The sequence below is a fragment of the Lampetra fluviatilis genome, chromosome 10 (assembly GCF_964198595.1).
Source record: "Lampetra fluviatilis chromosome 10, kcLamFluv1.1, whole genome shotgun sequence".
In the NCBI taxonomy this organism is placed as follows: domain Eukaryota; kingdom Metazoa; phylum Chordata; class Hyperoartia; order Petromyzontiformes; family Petromyzontidae; genus Lampetra; species Lampetra fluviatilis.
The window spans coordinates 826,030-846,224 of NC_136284.1; the positions used below are offsets into that span (position 1 = coordinate 826,030).

At 54.1% G+C, this 20,195-nt stretch overlaps 2 protein-coding genes across 9 annotated transcripts in view; one reads left to right on the forward strand and one right to left on the reverse strand.

Moving 5' to 3' along the window:
• Window positions 1-8,058, reverse strand: part of LOC144934390 (triple functional domain protein-like) — a 100,185-nt gene extending 92,127 nt beyond the window's left edge. For all 7 annotated transcript variants that reach the window (XM_078860089.1, XM_078860093.1, XM_078860088.1 and 4 more), the window contains exon 1: window positions 7,796-8,058. In XM_078860089.1, the coding sequence (XP_078716215.1) occupies window positions 7,796-7,865 (70 nt within the window). In that variant the 5' untranslated portion in view covers window positions 7,866-8,058. The remainder of the gene's footprint in view (window positions 1-7,795) is intronic.
• Window positions 8,059-10,733: 2,675 nt separating this feature from the next.
• Window positions 10,734-18,486, forward strand: LOC144934285 (ropporin-1-like protein). Of its 2 annotated transcripts, none has more exons than XM_078859964.1 (6): window positions 10,734-10,856; window positions 14,043-14,194; window positions 15,297-15,420; window positions 16,004-16,165; window positions 16,334-16,509; window positions 18,057-18,486. In XM_078859964.1, exons 2-6 carry the CDS (start codon window positions 14,064-14,066, stop codon window positions 18,127-18,129), a joined length of 666 nt encoding a protein of 221 aa, XP_078716090.1. In that variant the 5' UTR covers window positions 10,734-10,856; window positions 14,043-14,063; the 3' UTR covers window positions 18,130-18,486. The 2 variants fall into 2 exon arrangements, with proteins under 2 accessions (XP_078716090.1, XP_078716091.1); XM_078859965.1 differs by having other exon boundaries at window positions 14,047-14,194.
• The last annotated feature ends 1,709 nt before the right edge of the window (window positions 18,487-20,195 follow it).

Here is a 20,195-nt window from a genome sequence, read left to right on the forward strand (position 1 = left end):
CTGTGCATCAATGATGAGGTCAAGAGGATAAGTTTGCAGTTACATTGTTGTCAAGAGGGCCAATTCTTTCATAACTTTTGCAGGTTTAGTTTAGGTACTATTATCTTGAGAGAACAAGCTCATAAATGTTTAACTAGGGTGCCTGTTTACAGGCAGCACTGTGTTGGATTTACAGAAGAAGGCCATATAAAGATAATAAAACAAACTGTCCCTCACCACGCGGTGCACACACGACAAAGCTTCAGTATTCCCCTTGCACAGCGGCGGCGAGCAGAACACGCGCGCACGCGGCACTGACGGCGCCCAGCCTCGCCGCAGCCAGTGAATGCTAATCACGCGATCCGGGGTCAAGCGGAGACGCCTGTAGGCAAAAGGACAACACGCGCCCCGGTGGTGGCAGCCACGACCCAACCCTCGACGGCGGCCGAATCCCGGCAGCGGTTCCACAGCTTCTGCCCCCGTGACCCACCATGGTCTGCCTTCACAGGTTTACTGAATTTAAGTCGTTGCACACTACACATGCCTGATGATCGGTACGCGTGTCCCACAGAGAGCAGCGAGCGCCGAGGAGTTCCGTTTTAAATCGGCGTTTTCTGTGTCGCGCAAGACGTGTTTAGCAATCATCGGGTGCATGCAGCATGTAACGACTTCATTTGAATTTGAATGCCGATTAGTTGACGGCGAAAGACGGACCGCGGTGCATCATGGGGACTCACGTTTGGGAAACCCCGCAATAGTCACGACACGATAGAAATGCCATGTGCTTAACAACAAGCACATTATCCATAATGCGCCCGATCTCGTCATATCTCAGAAGCTAAGCAGGATTTGAGCCTTCATAGTGCTAGAAATTGGTGGCCACCATGCATCGCGGGTATTACCGGCTCTGTGGCTACACTGTTAGCAGCAGAGAAGCGTGCAGCAAAGCCCAATCACTGCCCCCACATCTACATGTTTCCCACCTTCCTTACCTTGCATTGACCAGCAAATTGAGACAATGTCAAGCAACCACCAAGACTCGCAGGGAGTCGGGGAGGCCTTCATCCCTAAGTGGATTAACAAGGACTGGAGATGGTTATTTATTCGGAAAAGCCTGAATTAATCGAGACTTTTCAGGTGAACCCTATTCCAACGATGTTAATTTAAATCGTGTTTTGCTTAGTATGGGAGGAATCCAGAGCACGCACAGAGAAAGGTTTCCGCCCACAAATGCAAATGATGCACTGGCATCTTCTGGCCATCTCGCTGCCCAGCGGGTTTTGAAAAAAAATACGCATGGTCCACCAACCCTCGCTTCCGATGCGCCACGCCCGTCAAAAACACACGTGGGTCTGTTGGCACACGGTGCAGACCACTCAATCAACCCTTGAGCCCAGGAATGCAGGTACAGTAAGTACATGGACACAAATAGGTAAATACGGCTGGCAGATAAAAGGTGCGTAACTTTTTCCTGCACTCAACAAATTATATATATAGAGATATTAATAATGGTCTGCCCAGGCGCGTGTTTGTAAACATTGGGTCTGGCTCCCCTAATGTGTATATGCGACTGCCAGGTTTGTGTTTCCCATCCCAGCACTAAAATAAATATGGGACGCGGATGGGCTTGTTTGAGTGCTGTGAAGGCAAAGCTGGCGCACAAACAATAGGCAGGCAGAGCACTCTCAATCAGTCTGATAATTATAATCCCAAAGCCAGCTGTGGGCTTTCTGACACGCAATCATCACCACGCACCTTCACCAGACCTCCTCCCCGTCCTCAACTCCGTTGACAGTGACATCTTTAAATATTCTTTTACAGATCCCAACGGCCACACGGCATGCTGGGAATGCATCTTCTCAGCAGCAGCAGCGCTGGATGACGACAAGAAAACTCTGCACCACTTGTGTCGAATTAGTATCCACATCGAATAAAGGGGGTCATTGTCTTCAAACATCTGGCAGTTCACCAGCATTGGTTTAAACAAGCCTGACTGCTGACAAGACGCTGAATGTCGAAACCAGTCCACAATTGTACTTGTATTAAACAGTGTCGCCGATGAGATGTGTAAAAAAAACAAAATTTTTACGTGGAGGGACAGATACGGGATGGAGGCATCGTCTGCTTAGTTAGTTACCTCTATTCTCCATAATGATGCTAATGATTACATTGAGTAGTGAGCGGGCCTTCACCAATCACCGACTGAACAGTAGTTTGGGACTACGCCTGGCCATTGTGATGCATCGCGGCTGTGCTGCACCAGCCACTCAGCGGCTGCACGGGTACACACCTGACCCTGACCACTCTCGTTGCTGACCTGGGCACACACCTGACCCGCACCACGCTCGTCGCTGACCTGGGCACACACCTGACCCTCGGCACTCTCGTCGCTGACCTGGGCACACACCTGACCCTCACCACGCTCGTCGCTGACCTGGGCACAAACCTGACCCTGACCACTCTCGTCGCTGACCTGGGCACACACCTGACCCTCACCACTCTTGTCGCTGACCTGGGCACACACCTGTCCCTCACCACTCTTGTCGCTGACCTGGGCACACACCTGACCCTCACCACTCTTGTCGCTGACCTGGGCACACACCTGTCCCTCACCACTCTTGTCGCTGACCTGGGCACACACCTGACCCTCACCAGTCTTGTCGCTGACCTGGGCACACACCTGACCATGACCACTCTCGTCGCTGACCTGGGCACACACCTGACCCTCGGCACTCTCGTCGCTGACCTGGGCACACACCTGACCCTCACCACTCTTGTCGCTGACCTGGGCACACACCTGTCCCTCACCACTCTTGTCGCTGACCTGGGCACACACCTGTCCCTCACCACTCTTGTCGCTGACCTGGGCACACACCTGACCCTCACCACTCTTGTCGCTGACCTGGGCACACACCTGTCCCTCACCACTCTTGTCGCTGACCTGGGCACACACCTGACCCTCACCAGTCTTGTCGCTGACCTGGGCACACACCTGACCATGACCACTCTCGTCGCTGACCTGGGCACACACCTGACCCTCGGCACTCTCGTCGCTGACCTGGGCACACACCTGACCCTCACCACTCTTGTCGCTGACCTGGGCACACACCTGTCCCTCACCACTCTTGTCGCTGACCTGGGCACACACCTGTCCCTCACCACTCTTGTCGCTGACCTGGGCACACACCTGTCCCTCACCACTCTTGTCGCTGACCTGGGCACACACCTGACCCTCACCACTCTTGTCGCTGACCTGGGCACACACCTGTCCCTCACCACTCTTGTCGCTGACCTGAGCACACACCTGTCCCTCACCACTCTTGTCGCTGACCTGGGCACACACCTGTCCCTCACCACTCTTGTCGCTGACCTGGGCACACACCTGTCCCTCACCACTCTCGTCGCTGACCTGGGCACACACCTGACCCTCACCACTCTTGTCGCTGACCTGGGCACACACCTGTCCCTCACCACTCTTGTCGCTGACTTGGGCACACACCTGTCCCTCACCACTGGTGCAACGAACACGAGACGAGAGACGCACCCTGCCCATGCGTGGCCACATTCCTTCACAGACACAACGGCAGATAGGTCCGTTCATTGTGTACGAATATCCATTCCTACACTATTATCCCAAGTCTCGGCACGATGGCGAACAACAGACGGCAGTCCGCCTGGCTGTGACGCAGGGCGATGTTGCCCACGGCGCCCGCCGTGTACGTGGCCCCGCGGTTGCCGACTGTCAGTCCCATTGTTCCCGTGTTGATTTTGCCATTGAAGCGCTGACACAGACGCACAGAGAGAGGGTGAGTGTGTGTGTGGATGCGGGTCGCTTCCCTCTCCTCTCCGCAAGACAAATGCAGTCCCACCATCACCATGCTGCCCGGGCAGCCTCTGCAATCTCTGTTGCCCCCCCTCTCTCCTCCTCTCATCCGTCTCGCTTCACACCTCATTGCATATACACATGCACCGTGCGTGCTTGGGGGAGGAGGGTGGTATACGTCATGCGCAGCAGCTAGCCTGTGATTAAAACACACGAACAGGGCTGCCAAGACGGACAGCAAGAGGATGGGCAGCAGAAGCCATTTGACAGGCGGAGCGACTGAACGGGAGCAGGACGCGAGACGCGGCCAGTCAGCCGGGGAGCGTGGCAGCATGTGCAGTGGCAGCTCATCATCGCCCGTGCACGTGGTGCACGTGGTGCACGCGTGACTTGGCCATACCCAGCTGATGCGGAGATGCATTTCACATTTCCATTGCGCGGAAACACACTCGCTCCCTGCACACATACTCCAGGGGACAAACCCATGGAACCACACTCCCTGCACGCTCTTGACCATATCCACAGGGGTCCTGCACCCCCTGCACACACCCAGCCTCAATCCCTTCATACGACCCCCACTACAGACGCCCTGCATTCACTCTCTGGATACGCAGATACACGGTGCACTCTCCCCGCACCGTCGTTGAGAGAGGCTGCAACTGCGGTGACGCCATGGGGCAGGAATCCGGGACATCTGCGTGTCCGGCCTTAGACCAGCGCCGAGCTCCACTCCCTGGACCTGCCCCGTGTGACCCATGCGGGCCACAGCAAGGCCACCGTGCTCACGTGTCTACGGGGATCACGCCTTGTCCCCGTGTCTACAGGGATCACGCCTTGTCCCCGTGTCTACAGGGATCACGCCTTGCCCCCGTGTCTACAGGGATCACGCCTTGTCCCCGTGTCTACAGGGATCACGCCTTGTCCCCGTGTCTACAGGGATCACGCCTTGTCCCCGTGTCTACAGGGATCACGCCTTGTCCACGTGTCTACAGGGATCACGCCTTGTCCCCGTGTCTACAGGGATCACGCCTTGTCCCCGTGTCCACAGGGATCACGCCTTATCCACGTGTCTACAGGGATCACGCCTTATCCACGTGTCTACAGGGATCACGCCTTGTCCCCGTGTCTACAGGGATCACGCCTTGTCCCCATGTCTACAGGGATCACGCCTTGTCCCCGTGTCCACAGGGATCACGCCTTGTCCCCGTGTCCACAGGGATCACGCCTTGTCCCCGTGTCTACGGGGATCACGCCTTGTCCCCGTGTCTACGGGGATCACGCCTTGTCCCCGTGTCCACGGGGATCACGCCTTGTCCCCGTGTCTACAAAGATCACGCCTTGTCCCCGTGTCTACGGGGATCACGCCTTGTCCCCGTGTCTACGGGGATCACGCCTTGTCCCCGTGTCCACGGGGATCACGCCTTGTCCACGTGTCTACAGGGATCACGCTTTGTCCCCGTGTCTACGGGGATCACGCCTTGTCCCCGTGTCCACAGGGATCACGCCTTGTCCACGTGTCTACAGGGATCACGCCTTGTCCCCGTGTCTACAGGGATCACGCCTTGTCCCCGTGTCTACAGGGATCAAGCCTTGTCCCCGTGTCTACGGGGATCACGCCTTGTCCCCGTGTCCACGGGGATCACGCCTTGTCCCCGTGTCCACAGGGATGACGCCTTGTCCACGTGTCTACAGGGATCACGCTTTGTCACCATGTCTACGGGGATCACGCCTTGTCCCCATGTCCACAGGGATCACGCCTTGTCCACGTGTCTACAGGGATCACGCTTTGTCCCCGTGTCTACGGGGATCGCGCCTTGTCCCCGTGTCCACAGGGATCACGCCTTGTCCACGTGTCCACAGGGATCACGCCTTGTCCACGTGTCCACAGGGATCACGCCTTGTCCACGTGTCCACAGGGATCACGCCTTGTCCCCGTGTCTACAGGGATCACGCCTTGTCCCCGTGTCCACGGGGATCACGCCTTGTCCCCGTGTCTACGGGGATCACGCCTTGTCCCCGTGTCTACAGGGATCACGCCTTGTCCACGTGTCTACAGGGATCACGCCTTGTCCCTGTGTCTACAGGGATCACGCCTTGTCCCCGTGTCTACAGGGATCACGCCTTGTCCCCGTGTCTACAGGGATCACGCCTTGTCCCCGTGTCTACAGGGATCACGCCTTGTCCACGTGCCTACAGGGATCACGCCTTGTCCCCGTGTCTACAGGGATCACGCCTTGTCCCCGTGTCTACAGGGATCACGCCTTGTCCCCGTGTCCACGGGGATCACGCCTTGTCCCCGTGTCTACGGGGATCACGCCTTGTCCCCGTGTCTACAGGGATCACGCCTTGTCCACGTGTCTACAGGGATCACGCCTTGTCCCTGTGTCTACAGGGATCACGCCTTGTCCCTGTGTCTACAGGGATCACGCCTTGTCCCCGTGTCTACAGGGATCACGCCTTGTCCCCGTGTCTACAGGGATCACGCCTTGTCCACGTGCCTACAGGGATCACGCCTTGTCCCCGTGTCTACAGGGATCACGCCTTGTCCCCGTGTCTACAGGGATCACGCCTTGTCCCCGTGTCTACAGGGATCATGCCTTGTCCCTGTGTCTACAGGGATCACGCCTTGTCCCCGTGTCTACAGGGATCACGCCTTGTCCCCGTGTCTACAGGGATCACGCCTTGTCCCCGTGTCTACAGGGATCACGCCTTGTCCCCGTGTCTACAGGGATCACGCCTTGTCCCAATGTCTACGGGGATCACGCCTTGTCCCCGTGTCCACGGGGATCACGCCTTGTCCCCGTGTCTACAGGGATCACGCCTTGTCCCTGTGTCTCCACGCTCTCGGCTCGGGCGTGACATGCCGTGTCTGTATCCAGGAGGGTGGAGACCGGCGTGTACCTGACCATCCCCTCGGCACGTGAGCCCACTCACTGCGGGAAGTAACAGCCTCCAGTCCACGTGCATCCGACCTCCTCCTAACACATCTCCGCCTGCTCCAATGTAACACACAACACAGCTTCTATAAAACCTACAAAAACACCTCTCCTGCAATCTCTAGCAAACACAACCCTACTTCAATTAACATGAACACACCTCCACGCCCCTACAAACACAACCTCTTCTGCTCCCATCTGTTCCAACACACCACCTCCATCCTCCACCCACAACCAAGACACCCCAAGCATCTCCCCCCAACACCACCAACGCACATCATCCCCACGCCTGTACGTTCGGCACAGAGGGGCAGCGTCGCAGCCAGAGAGCGAGACCGAGGTTGGAGCTGGGGAACGGGGAGTGGGCGTGGAGGATTCAGATCAATCACGGCCGCGGAGAGGGGAATCCGAGGGGCAATGCGCGAGATACACCGCATAGCAGAGGCCCCCCCGTGTGTCCGCCATGCGGCAGGGATTCATCCCAGCAACGGATGAGAGCCGAGCGCCCCGCAGTCCCGAGATGACTTCAATCCCCCCCCCCCCGCATCAAATACAACACCCAGCAGCAGCAGCAGCACCACGATTACGATATCGCACATAGCCAGAACAACGCAGCATCACACATCCATAACACACACAGCGCGAGCAAATCACACTGCCACACGCCTCGCATCACTCATACACACACCCAGCAAAATACACACAGCCCACACACTTACAATCACACAAACACAGCCCACACACTTGGCATCACACAGACCACACTGATCCACACACCCAACACCACACACACCACGCCCAACATCACACACACTGTACATCGCCACCACACACATACACACACCCAACCACACATACACAAACCCAACCACACACGGCACCGACACAAAGCGTGACATACACGGCACACACAACACCACCCCGTATCACACACACACACCACGCCGCATGCCGCATCACCATCACGCACAGCCACAAAGACACCACCACACACAGCCACAAAGACAACATCTCACACACACACAGCCACAAAGACACCATTAAGCGCAGCGCCCACCCGCTCTGTAGAAGACCTCGATGTCGGCATCAGTGCCTCCTCCCTCCTCGCCTCCATCCGCGGCGCTCATCTCGTCTCTCGCAGCCTCAGCGAGCCCGCGTTACCATCCTCCTCCTCTCGTTAGCATCATCCTCTCGTTACCATTCTCCTCCTCTTCCTCCTCTCGTTACCATCCTCCTCTTCCTCGCGTTACCATCCCGCCAGGGCCGAGAACGGGAGGCGAGGAGGAGGAGGCGGCGTGCGGGCGGGCGGGGCGCCATGCTCCCCCCCTCCCCTCCCCCCCACCGCCTGCGCCGTAGTTACACGAGTGCGGGCGCGGCGCGCAGAGCGACCTGGGCACGCTGGGAAGAGACGGAGGCAGGCAGGGGGTCTGGGGGAGTCCTCTCTGGGCTAAAGGTGGCGGGATTGAAGCGGGGTTTGGGTGGGGGGCTTTAGAGTTGCTACCTGTCCGGGGTTTAATCCGGGCAGAATTGGCAGTAATTAATATTTTTTTTACCGTATTGCGTAGAAATGTATCGCAGTATACTGCTTGGGTAGACCTGGGCTGACTGAGCAATACAGTAGTCAGTATGTCCTGATTTGATCTGTGAAAAGGGTGGTGTAAGAGGAGGCCCTTCCTGATGGGATGATCTCACGTGTCCTCGCCTCGGGATGGGGTCACTCAATAATACTCACGTCTACATCCCAAACACCATGGTCCACCTTCACACGATTACCAGCTTTCCCATGTTCAAATAACAAAAATACTGCAAGTTGCGATACGCTGGTAACGCTTGTGACGGCTGGTAAAACGAACCCAGTGATGTATGTGGCCAGGGTAGAGCTGCGACTATGAGGCCTATCGTGTCGCCACGTCCATACACCCCCGTGACCTCTACACACAGCTCCGTGGCCACGACCGTCACCTGCACCGTCACAGCCCCCTCACCTCACCACAGGTGCCATCAGTCGGCAGGCCGTGGTGTATATGGCGACCTTCACGACACAGGGGCACGAATTGTTCGCTTAATTGAGGGCATTCAAAATGACCAAATAATCAGCCCTTATGGAAAGCTGCACTGTCCTGGAGTTGCCCATATAGATCACCTTCATGAATGGTCAGTATTGAATCAGACCTTACACCGCGGACGGTGGCCACGGGGCAAATGGAGACATTCACCACAGCCAAGACGCTCACATGGAGCAGTCAGTATCCGTGGAGTAGCTCGGCTCGGCATGAGCCACACCGTCACCACTAAAGATAGCTCGGCACCAGTCACATAAAGATTCCGATCCGCCAGGCAGCAGCCCTCAGTAAACACGCGACTGACGGGGACCCCTGGGCACGCGAGACACTGGCAGAGACCCAGGACCGCACTGGCAGTGTCCTTCCACAAACAAGCGGGGGGAGCACGCTCGATTAAGCACGGCCACGACAGCCAGGGCCGGAGTGTGATGTGTGGCATGTGTGAGCACCAGGCACATTGTTGTATCAAGACGTTTCACCTGCATAAGCCCTTGAAATGGAACACCTCGTTTGCAAGGGGGGTGTCCAGGATCAACCAAGTGAGATGAGACAAGACCAAGTTGCCCTGAATTCAGGCAATCTCAAACATTTCACAAGCTAAGCAGATGTTGAGCTTGGTTTGTATGGCTGGAAGACTGCTTTGGGATGTTGTCGGCTTGGGTTGAGTGGCTGTGAGAAGATAAGGAGATGGCATGACAATGGATTTTTTTATTAATGAGTGCGGAATTTGTATATATTACCCCGTTATGTACGAGTTTTCTCTGGGTTCTCTGGTTTTTCCTCACACATTAAGCCACACTCACAAGATGAATTGTCCAAAGATCTAGTGCAAGACCATTACATATATGTACGAGAAAAACAATTCCTCAGGCAGTAGATTCACCACAAGGAGTGTGAACTCGGTTGGACATTCGGTGGGGCAGGGACCATGTCAGCAGCGTCCCCGAGCGCCGCAGACTCACCACAGACTCACCACAGACTCAGACTCACCACAGACTCACCACAGACTCACCGCAGACTCACCACAGACTCACCACAGACTCACCGCAGACTCACCACAGACTCACCACAGACTCAGACTCACCACAGACTCACCGCAGACTCAGACTCACCACAGGCTCACCGCAGACTCAGACTCACCACAGACTCACCGCAGACTCACCACAGACTCACCACAGACTCACCGCAGACTCAGACTCACCACAGACTCACCGCAGACTCACCACAGACTCACCGCAGACTCAGACTCACCACAGACTCACCACAGACTCACCACAGACTCACCACAGACTCACCGCAGACTCAGACTCACCACAGACTCACCACAGACTCACCGCAGACTCAGACTCACCACAGACTCACCGCAGACTCACCACAGACTCACCACAGACTCAGACTCACCACAGACTCAGACTCACCACAGACTCACCACAGACTCACCGCAGACTCACCACAGACTCAGACTCATCACAGACTCACCACAGACTCAGACTCACCACAGACTCACCGCAGACTCACCACAGACTCACAAACTCATCGCAGACTCAGACTCATCACAGACTCACCACAGACTCAGACTCACCACAGACTCACCGCAGACTCACCACAGACTCACAAACTCATCGCAGACTCACCGCAGACTCAGACTCACCACAGACTCACCACAGACTCATCACAGACCCGCGGTGGCAGCAGCAGCCTCCAACAGCCCAAATGACCGAATTCCTTGCGCTCGCGATGTCTGCTGGACGAGGCCATCCCCCCCGCTCTCCGGGGGGGGGGGGGGGGATGGCCTCGCGAGCCGGCGGCCTTCGCGAGCCGGCGGGCGGCAGGGAGACCGCGGGCCTCGGCCGCCCCCTCGTGGCCACCGGAGCTGGGGGGGGGGGCGTTGCTAGGATACGCGGGGGGGGGGCGTTGCTATGATACGCGGGGGCCCCGTTGCTATGAGACGCGGGGACGCTCAGCACAGCAACGAGAAGCGGCGACGACTTTTAACCGAAGGCGCCGTCGGCTTTGCTCGACACGACAGCGGGAGGATAAGAGGCGGATAAACAGGTCGGTGACGGGCGGGGGGGGGGAGAGGCAGCAGGCAAGCAGGAAGAAGCCCTCGTCCGAGGCGCCGCTCGGGCCCCCGCGCGATGCGGAACAACGAAACGCCGCGGATGTAGAAGCCGCTCGGGTGCGGGCCCAGTCGTGGGGGCCCGTTACCGAAGAGTGATGAAGTCACTCTTAGGTAACGAGGCTCCTAGTGATTGAACAGTTGTTCAATATATGGGGGGGGGGGGGGGGTCTTCTGCAATCGAGGCCGGTCCCACACTCTGGGGTCTCTGTAACCGAGCGCGGCCTTCACGCAATCCTAATTTGGAGTCACCGTTTAGGGTGCTATTAGTTTAGGGGTTCCATTCAATAGGATTTTATTTTGATTGGCAATATAAGGTACAGCCCCTTTTTTAATCCACTGTTGGATTAAGGCGTCGTCCCCACGACGTGCCGGTCGTTTTACCACACTTGACCATACTTCACCACGCTGGTGAATGCAGGTTGGTAGTACAGGGGAACCCCAGGACCGGTTCAATATATCAGCCGCTAGTGACGTTAGCCGTGGCTGGGAATCGAACTCAGGTCGCCAGGCTCTCAGAATAGTTTACGAACTACTGTGCCACCACTCCCCCCTGGGCATTAGATTAGTCCTGGTAAAGGGGATCGAGGTCGCCGGGTCGGTGGGGAGCTGTGGATGGGCCCTCTGGCCTCTGTTCGTAAAGCGGGCCCAGCGTAACACAGCCAAAGTCCGCAGAGTCTGCCCGTGGCCTTCACAATGTCGTGAATTAAGTACTCATTAATGAGCCACCAATTATTGTCAGCTACCACTCATTAACCACTATCAATGTATCACCACCCATTAACGGTTTAATTAACCGTCATTAAGTATCCACACTCACTAAATAAACGACCACTTGTCATTAACAGGTGAACGAGGCACTTGGCATATCCACCAGCCAGTACAGACACCCAGCACGAGTAGCACACACAAAACACACCCAGTACACACAGCACACACACCCAGTACACACAAAACACCCAGCACACACAGTACACACACCCCGCACACACAGTACACACAGTACACACACCAGCACACACAGTACACACAGTACACACACCCAGCACACACAGTACACACAGTACACACACCCAGCACACACAGTACACACAGTACACACACACAGCACACACAGTACAAACACCCTGTACACACAGTACACACACAGCCAGCACACAGTACACACACACAGCACACACACACAGCACACACAGTACACACACAGCACACACAGTACACACACCCAGCACACACCCAGCACACACAGCACACACAGTACACACAGTACACACACAGCACACACAGTAAACACACCCAGTACACACAAAACACCAAGCACACACAGTACACACAGTACACACACCCAGCACACACAGTACACACAGTACACACAGTACACACACCCAGCACACAGTACACACAGTACACACACCCAGCACACACAGTACACACAGTACACACACCCAGCACACACAGTACACACAGTACACACACCCATCACACAGTACAAACACCCAGTACACACAGTACAAACACTCAGCACACACAGCAGCACACACAGCACACACAGTACACACCCAGTACACTCAAAACACCCAGCACACACAGTACACACAGTACACACACCCAGCACACACAGTACACCCAGCACACACACCCAGCACACACAGCACACACAGTACACACAGTACACACCCAGTACACACAGTACACACACCCAGCACACACAGTACACACAGTACACACACCCATCACACACAGTACACACACACAGCACACACAGCACACACAGTACAAACACCCAGTACACACAGTACAAACACTCAGCACACACAGTAAGTACACACAGTACATACACAGCACACACAGTACACACACCCAGTACACACAAAACACCCAGCACACACAGTACACACAGTACACACATCCAGCACACACAGTACACACAGTACACACACAGCACACACAGTACAAACACCCTGTACACACAGTACACACACAGCCAGCACACGGTACACACACACAGCACACACAGTACACACACAGCACACACAGTACACACACCCAGTACACACAAAACACCAAGCACACACAGTACACACAGTACACACACCCAGCACACACAGTACACACACCCAGCACACACAGTACACACAGTACACACACCCAGCACACACAGTACACACAGTACACACACACAGCACACAGTACAAACACCCAGTACATACAGTACAAACACTCAGCACACACAGTACACACAGCAGCACACACAGCACACACAGTACACACACCCAGTACACTAAAAACACACAGCACACACAGTACACACAGTACACACACCCAGCACACACAATACACCCAGCACACACACAGCACACACAGTACACACCCAGTACACACAGTACACATACCCAGCACACACAGTACACACACCCAGCACACAGTACAGACACACCCAGCACACACAGTACACACAGTACACACAGTACACACACCCAGCACACAGTACACACAGTACACACAGTACACACAACCAGCACACACAGTACACACAGTACACACACCCAGCACACACAGTACACACAGTACACACAGTACACACACCTAGCACACACAGTACAGACACACACAGTACACACACCCTGTACACACAGTAAGCACACACAGTACACACACCACAGTACACACACACAGTACGCACACCCTGTACACACACCCTGTACACACAGTACACACAGTACACACACAGCCAGCACACACAGTACACACAGTCACTCAGCACAGATAGGTAAAGGCCTCGTACACAATAAGTTGTACACGACAATTAACTAGATAGAGTGTCGTGAACTCTGGACTGCCAGGGTCATGGCTCCACAGTGTCTGCGTGTTCATCCAGTGATGATCTTGTGCGCACGGATAATCGTCCCAGTAATCCAGTGTTATTTGGAGCAGCGAGGTTGGGAGGGCCCCTACGTAATCGGACACATTTTCATCATAACTTGATGTGATCTTGTCACGCTTGCTTCCCTTAGGCTGCGAACCTGTACACCTATGAGCGGCGCAGCTTTGCAGTCGTGCATGCAGTGAATGCAGAGCCTGTGGCACATTTGATTAATGTGATAATCCGTGTGTTCACGCAGACAGGAAGGAACGCGACCACCATGCCCCCTCCCGAGGAGATGTACTGTGCGCAGCAGATCCACGTGCCCCCGGAGCTACCTGACATCCTCAAGCAGTTCACAAAGGCGGCCATCCGCACGCAGCCACGAGACGTGCTCACCTGGGCCTCCGCGTACGGCAGCTGTCATCTCTGCATACCACAAAACACACCTTCGTCATCTACATATATACCACTGCACTATACAAAGACAGAATATCCCCTGTATAGCCTTAAACAGAATGTTGGGGTAGACGAGCAGATGGGTGGCCAGCACCACGCCCAGCCACGTTTGTCTCCCCAGTGCTGATTCTTACACACCGCACCAGGTAGTCATCATTAAGGCCGAGTCAAACTTGGGAAGGCTCAGAACTGGTTTAGATAATTGTTATTGGTGTTGGCCGTGAGTGGGAATCGAACTTGGCCAGCCCGGTTTGTAGTGCAGCGCACTAACCACTACACTACAGCTCCCCACAAAGAATAGTACTGTATACATATCACTATGCTCTACCACACTATACAGTACACCCCTCTCTTAACACCACAGCACACCCCACTACACTATACACCAGTTAATATATCACTTGCATCTGGTGTTAGCCATGGCAATAAATCGACTCGAGTAACGGGTCCATATCGCAATAAGATAATCATCACCTTACCCCATACCCACTAAACACATTCAAGGACTACTTCTGTCCACCCATGTACACAGCAGAACACACCACTGCATCACTAGGCATACACCACTTCATAACACTTATCACTCAATGAGCACGGAATGCCATGACATGTTTTTGTTTTATATATAATCTGGATTTTCCTATTCTGTAAATATAATCAATTGTATCTTCCGAGCCCCTTTCATAATTGACGACAGACCTCTTCTGAATACGTACTGCACCTGCGCTCTTAACTTTTGACACCCGCAATTTCATGTTGACTGCGTGCCCTGCTGCACAGGTCAAGAGTCAGTGATTTTCTGCTCAAATGAGCATTGAGTAGGTGCTCATCTCTCCTCTATATACAGCCCCGAGCAAGTGGTAGAAATTCCATATTACTATGACGGGATGAGGACACCCACGGAATAACCACTGTTGGCCTCCCTTCAACGCATTGTATTATACCCTGAAGGAATGATGGGCTAAGTTAACACCGAATCTGGAATTGAACCTGGAACCTTCCGATTAAGAGCCGCTCGCTCTACCTCAGAGCCACCTGGCCTGTTGCCGTGCAGATACTTCCATGCAAAGGTGCGGGGGGAGCCACTGCCTGTGAAGGAGCGTCTGGAGATGCCCGTGGCTACGCAGAGAGATGACACCGGCCTCACCCCGGGCCTTCTGCGCACCCTACACACCCAGGTGGATTGCCCAACACAGACACGTTCACAGAGAGCTCCACATAGCCTCTACACAGCGGTCTGTTGCCTCTTATCGCGCTTCTATCGCTAGTACTGTGATTACTCTTCCCATGAATTTTGCGAATTGATTCCTTCACCTATGTGAAGGACTTGGTCGACCAGACTGACTGTGTTGTCTCATCCACACTCTGTTCAGTCACCATAAATAACTGTAGGTCACAACACTTCTCTTCGTGCTTTTTCCTTCTCACTGCTCAACTTTGGAATTCCCTCCCATCGTCTTTTCCCCTAGCTATTATCATAATAACTTTGCTCAACACCAGAAGCGTGTTAAATATATATTTTTACATCTTCTATGGTGCTGTTTGTGACTGGTTGTTTGACGTGTTGGGCCTGTGCTCAGCAAACTGCATAAAACAAAGTAATCATCTGAGCCATGTGTGGCACATTAAGTGATGGTCACAGTTTAAATTCCGCAATGAAACATGCCTTCAATTACATGGACCTGTCACCTTGCTGTGCACTCACACCAGAGCTGGCTCATCATACCCAGGTTTTTATGAGTTGATGGGTGTCGTTTGCAGATGGGCAGCAATGAGTGGGTGACCCGTGAGGTTCTGGAGGAGCGGTGGGTGGCCCTGTGCCTCCCCGTCGAGCAGCTCTCCAGCCTGCTGGCCCTCGGCTCGTTTGAGCCAAATGTGGAATGGATCAAGTTTTTCGCCCTGGCCTGCAGCTCTCTTGGAGGCGTAAGTCTCTCCACGGGGTGGCACAAGCCGCATACACGAGGGGTTGAGCGTCGCGTTGGCGTTCCCTCCGAGCAGACGCCTCGCAGGCCGCCGCGGTCGCCGGCTGGTCAGTCTGCCACGCATACTCCTGTTAATGCACGACACGTACCGTTTTTGCGCATGAACCAGACGCTGGCTCGCGCCCTACAGCACGCGTGCGAGCTGCTAAGCACGGACCCAGAGGGCGGAGCGGCGCGTGTGCCTGTGAAAGTCTTCGAGCAGCTCTACTCGTACCTGGCCGAGGTGGATGGGGACATTCCGCGTGCGCACGTCGATGCAGTGCTGCTCTACCTGCAGGCTCAGGCGTCAGTACCCTGTGCACCCGGGCTGTGTGGCACCGCCGCATCTCATGCCAACACCACGGCTCCTCTGTTCGAGGAGGGGAACTTCACAGTCACCGGCTTGTCGCCTCATTCTGTTTTGGCTCACAGTTAGAGTACTGTGCTATCAACTCGGTAACCCGAGTTTGATTTCCCCGCCACGAGTAACCATCAGTGGCAAGTGGTACTTGAATCGTTCCTGGACATTCCTTTTGCCAATCCAGCGATCAGTGTGGTCAATTATAGTCAAATATCTCCCAGGGCTTCATCCAGCAGAGGTGATAATGGGGCTGTAATTTATTCCCTTTTTGTTACTGTTATTTAAGAGAAATTACGTTTATGTTAACTACAGGACCTTCCACCACGACACAGCACCGTGTATATAATCTACAGTACTCCACCTAAGGAATACATGACATGCACATAAACAATTGTCGAGACTATAGCATAGTAGTGGGGAAAAGGCTGGTTAATATACACGAGTAGCAGAATACCTTTATGGCAAGGCAGCTGGTTATAAACACAGTGGACTGTGGCCAGTAGTGAGGAGGGGGCATGAGTGAGCGTGAATACATGTGATTCAATGGTGAAGTCACATGAATGCTCTAAACCTGTGTTTCCCAACCTCTCTGTATCCGTGCACCACTGTAAACTCTCAAGAAATGTCTGGCAACCACAGTGCACCGATAGCATAATTTAATAAATGAAAACTCTAAATCGTAGCATCTGCAACAGTTCCGCGGACCGTTTCCCACGACCTTGCACAGTGCCGGTGGTTCTGCCGGCCACAGGCTTGTGACTGATGCTCTGAGCCCCGCTCTCTCATTGATTAATCAGGACCTTCTAGTGAATGCATTCAGACTTCAGGCTTGAACATATGGGACATTCCTACAAGGAATGTGTGTAATACACGACATTGTTCAATAGGGACCGAAGTGTGTGTACCATTTTTGTACAAATCATGCAGTCTATTAATATTTCAAATGAATTACTTAAAAAATGTATGCGCTAATATTAGATGAAATACGTTTGGTTATTTGATGCATTACGATCAATACATGGACAGTCCTTTCATCTACGGACAGACTCTCCCCCCACCATATCACTTCCGATTAGCACCGTCGGCTATGTATGGTGCAAAAGAAGTTCAACATATATACAGAGTGGAATGTTCACGACTGGCACTGCAAGTCTGTAAACAGGAGATGAGGACCGATAGCTCAATGCTCACTTGAGCACAAAGTCATCTTGGCTCTGCCTCGCCTATGGTATCGGTGCACTTGCGTCGCCGCTCCTGGGCGCATTCTTTGTAATAACTTTTAAAAAACAAGAGATCCGTTTCAACCGCATACAGTAAAACATGGCTATGAATATGTTGTCATCACTAGGTACTGACGAACCGCGTATTTACATTCCCTGCAGGAAATATGTGCGAGTGAGGTGGTGGCGCCTCATTATGCACGCACCGTGCACCGATGAGATAAGGCTGCATTTCTGCACGAATATTGCGTATCTTCTGTGTGTCTGTTTAGAGACAGGCAAGACGGACTGGTGATGCCGCGGAATCTGAACCAGGCTGACTTCCCTGGCCTAACCCCCGCCTGACCCCCGAAACCTGGCTTCTGCCTGGCCACTCCAGTGCTCACGTCCTACACAAAGACCAATCGAAGACCATTCACTACCGTGGACCACCTCCGCCTCCAGAACCGCTCTCAGTTTCCCCGGTAGAGCCACTGGCAGGTGTCCACCCAAGACGCTCTTGGTACTCCATGCAGGTCCCCATGCTCTGGCTAGGAGCTCTCTCTCTCTTTGTCAACACCTCGTGTGATGGACGGGGCTCGAGCGGCAGGTTAGGGTGACACGGCCTTGCTCGGATAGTCAAGAAGTGATATAATCTTTATCATCAGTGTTTTGCTATTTTTCATCAATAAATGCCGACCGTGATTTTTGAGTCAATACTCATTCATTCTCCCAGTGTCTTATTTTATGTAAACCCGTCCTGTTTAATTGGGATTAGTGTGAAGAGGTGGAGGGATGGATGAGAGGAATGGAAGGAGAGTGAAAGAAGAATTATGGATGGAAGCAGGAGGAATAAAAGAGGGAATAAGGGATGTGAGGCGAGATGGATGGAAGACAGTCATAGGCGAAGTTTGGAAGGCGCAGGGGTTCGCTTTGTCTCTCACATTAGGAATCACGGGTGCATATAATTTATTTTTAATCTTAATTGTAAACTACTCAAAATACATTCATGAAGGTGTCCAGTTTGGGGAGGGCGCTGCCCCCCAGTGCCTCCCCCAAACTTCTCCCATGAAGACAGCAGAAGTAAGGCATGGAAGTATGGAAGTTTGGGATGATGTAGGGAGGAATGTAAAGAGAGAGAGAAGGAATGGAATGACGAAAATTGTGATGGAATGGGATGGATGGAGGGAGGGGGCAGTAATCTGTGTGGACCACCCATGTGTGCACATATATCCCGGCCGCTGTGCTTACTCCACGCCAGAATCATAAACGTGACCTCCCAATGGCCACGTGCGTCACACGTGGAAAGTGTTGCACCCGTGCCAAGGGTGGCCGCGGCTCAGTGTGAGGGGCCGGGTCTTGCTAATGCGGGACAATAAAGTCAGGATCTGCTGAGCTCGCATTATCTAGAGATTAACGGGGGACAAATCTGCTTACGAGTTGCACTAGCCTCCCTGACAGCATCCAGTGTTTCCCCACTCCCCAGGCAGGGAGAAGAGGTTTCCCCTCGGATGAATGTGATAAGAAATCGCGGGGCATCTGACTGGAGGTATGTACTGAGATGCCTGGGCTCAATCTGGGGTCTTCACCATGTCATCACAGAGAGCGCCTTTTCAGGTCAGAACAGGGCGAGGGAAGCCCTGTGGCCATAACTCAAATATCGAGATAAATCATGGAAAGGAGCCTGGCACAGGACCAGATTCAGACAACTGCTCCTCACACAGTCAGGCAGACGGACACACGAATCTCTCATCATCATCATCATCAGAACAATCATCATTACAATCATCAGATTCGTCATCGTCGGATGAGGAGGGGAGTGAGACGAAGCCCTTCAGGTGCGCTATGGCGCGGCAGGGACTGCAGGACGGCCATCCTGAACGCGTGCGAGAGCAACAACTGCGTGGCGCTGCGCTGGCTGCTGGGGCAGGGTGCCACGTGGGGTGACGTGAACGCGACAGATGCCAACGGCAGGGTGAGCAGCAGTGAGCATCACTACCACTGCCACTACAATCACACAGCTTAGCGCCGTGCCTGTGATCCAGCACTCTGGAGTCAAAGGCTAGTGCAGTGGTTCCCAAATGGCCCCGGTGAAGTTGCACTGCCTGTGCACTCGAAGATAGCTACGCCACAATACAGGTGGCATCGTTTTCTTTGTGCTCGTGTGCCCGCGGTCCACACAGACGGGTCTGGCCGTGGCGAGCTGTTGCGGCTTCGCGGGAGTCGTGTCTGTGCTTCTGCAGTGTCCCCTGGTTGACGTGCAAGTTCCTGACAACGAGGGCAACACTGCGCTCATGCTGGCGGTGCAGGCAGGTAACGTCCCACCACGTGTGCAAGACCCTCCAAGGGGAGCGGACGGGCAGATGACATCTTGGAGTGGTAACATAGCCCAGTGGTAGAGCGTTCGCTGTTTAATTACTTGGCATATGCTT

What these genes read in the sequence shown, in the direction of transcription:
- LOC144934285 (XM_078859964.1), top strand. Translation starts at nt 14,064, where the DNA reads ATGCCCCCTCCCGAGGAGATGTACTGTGCGCAGCAGATCCACGTGCCC. An exon ending in GTGCTCACCTGGGCCTCCGC is followed by an intron (nt 14,195 to 15,296) that starts GTACGGCAGCTG and finishes GTTGCCGTGCAG; the next exon opens with ATACTTCCATGCAAAGGTGC. An exon ending in TGCGCACCCTACACACCCAG is followed by an intron (nt 15,421 to 16,003) that starts GTGGATTGCCCA and finishes TGTCGTTTGCAG; the next exon opens with ATGGGCAGCAATGAGTGGGT.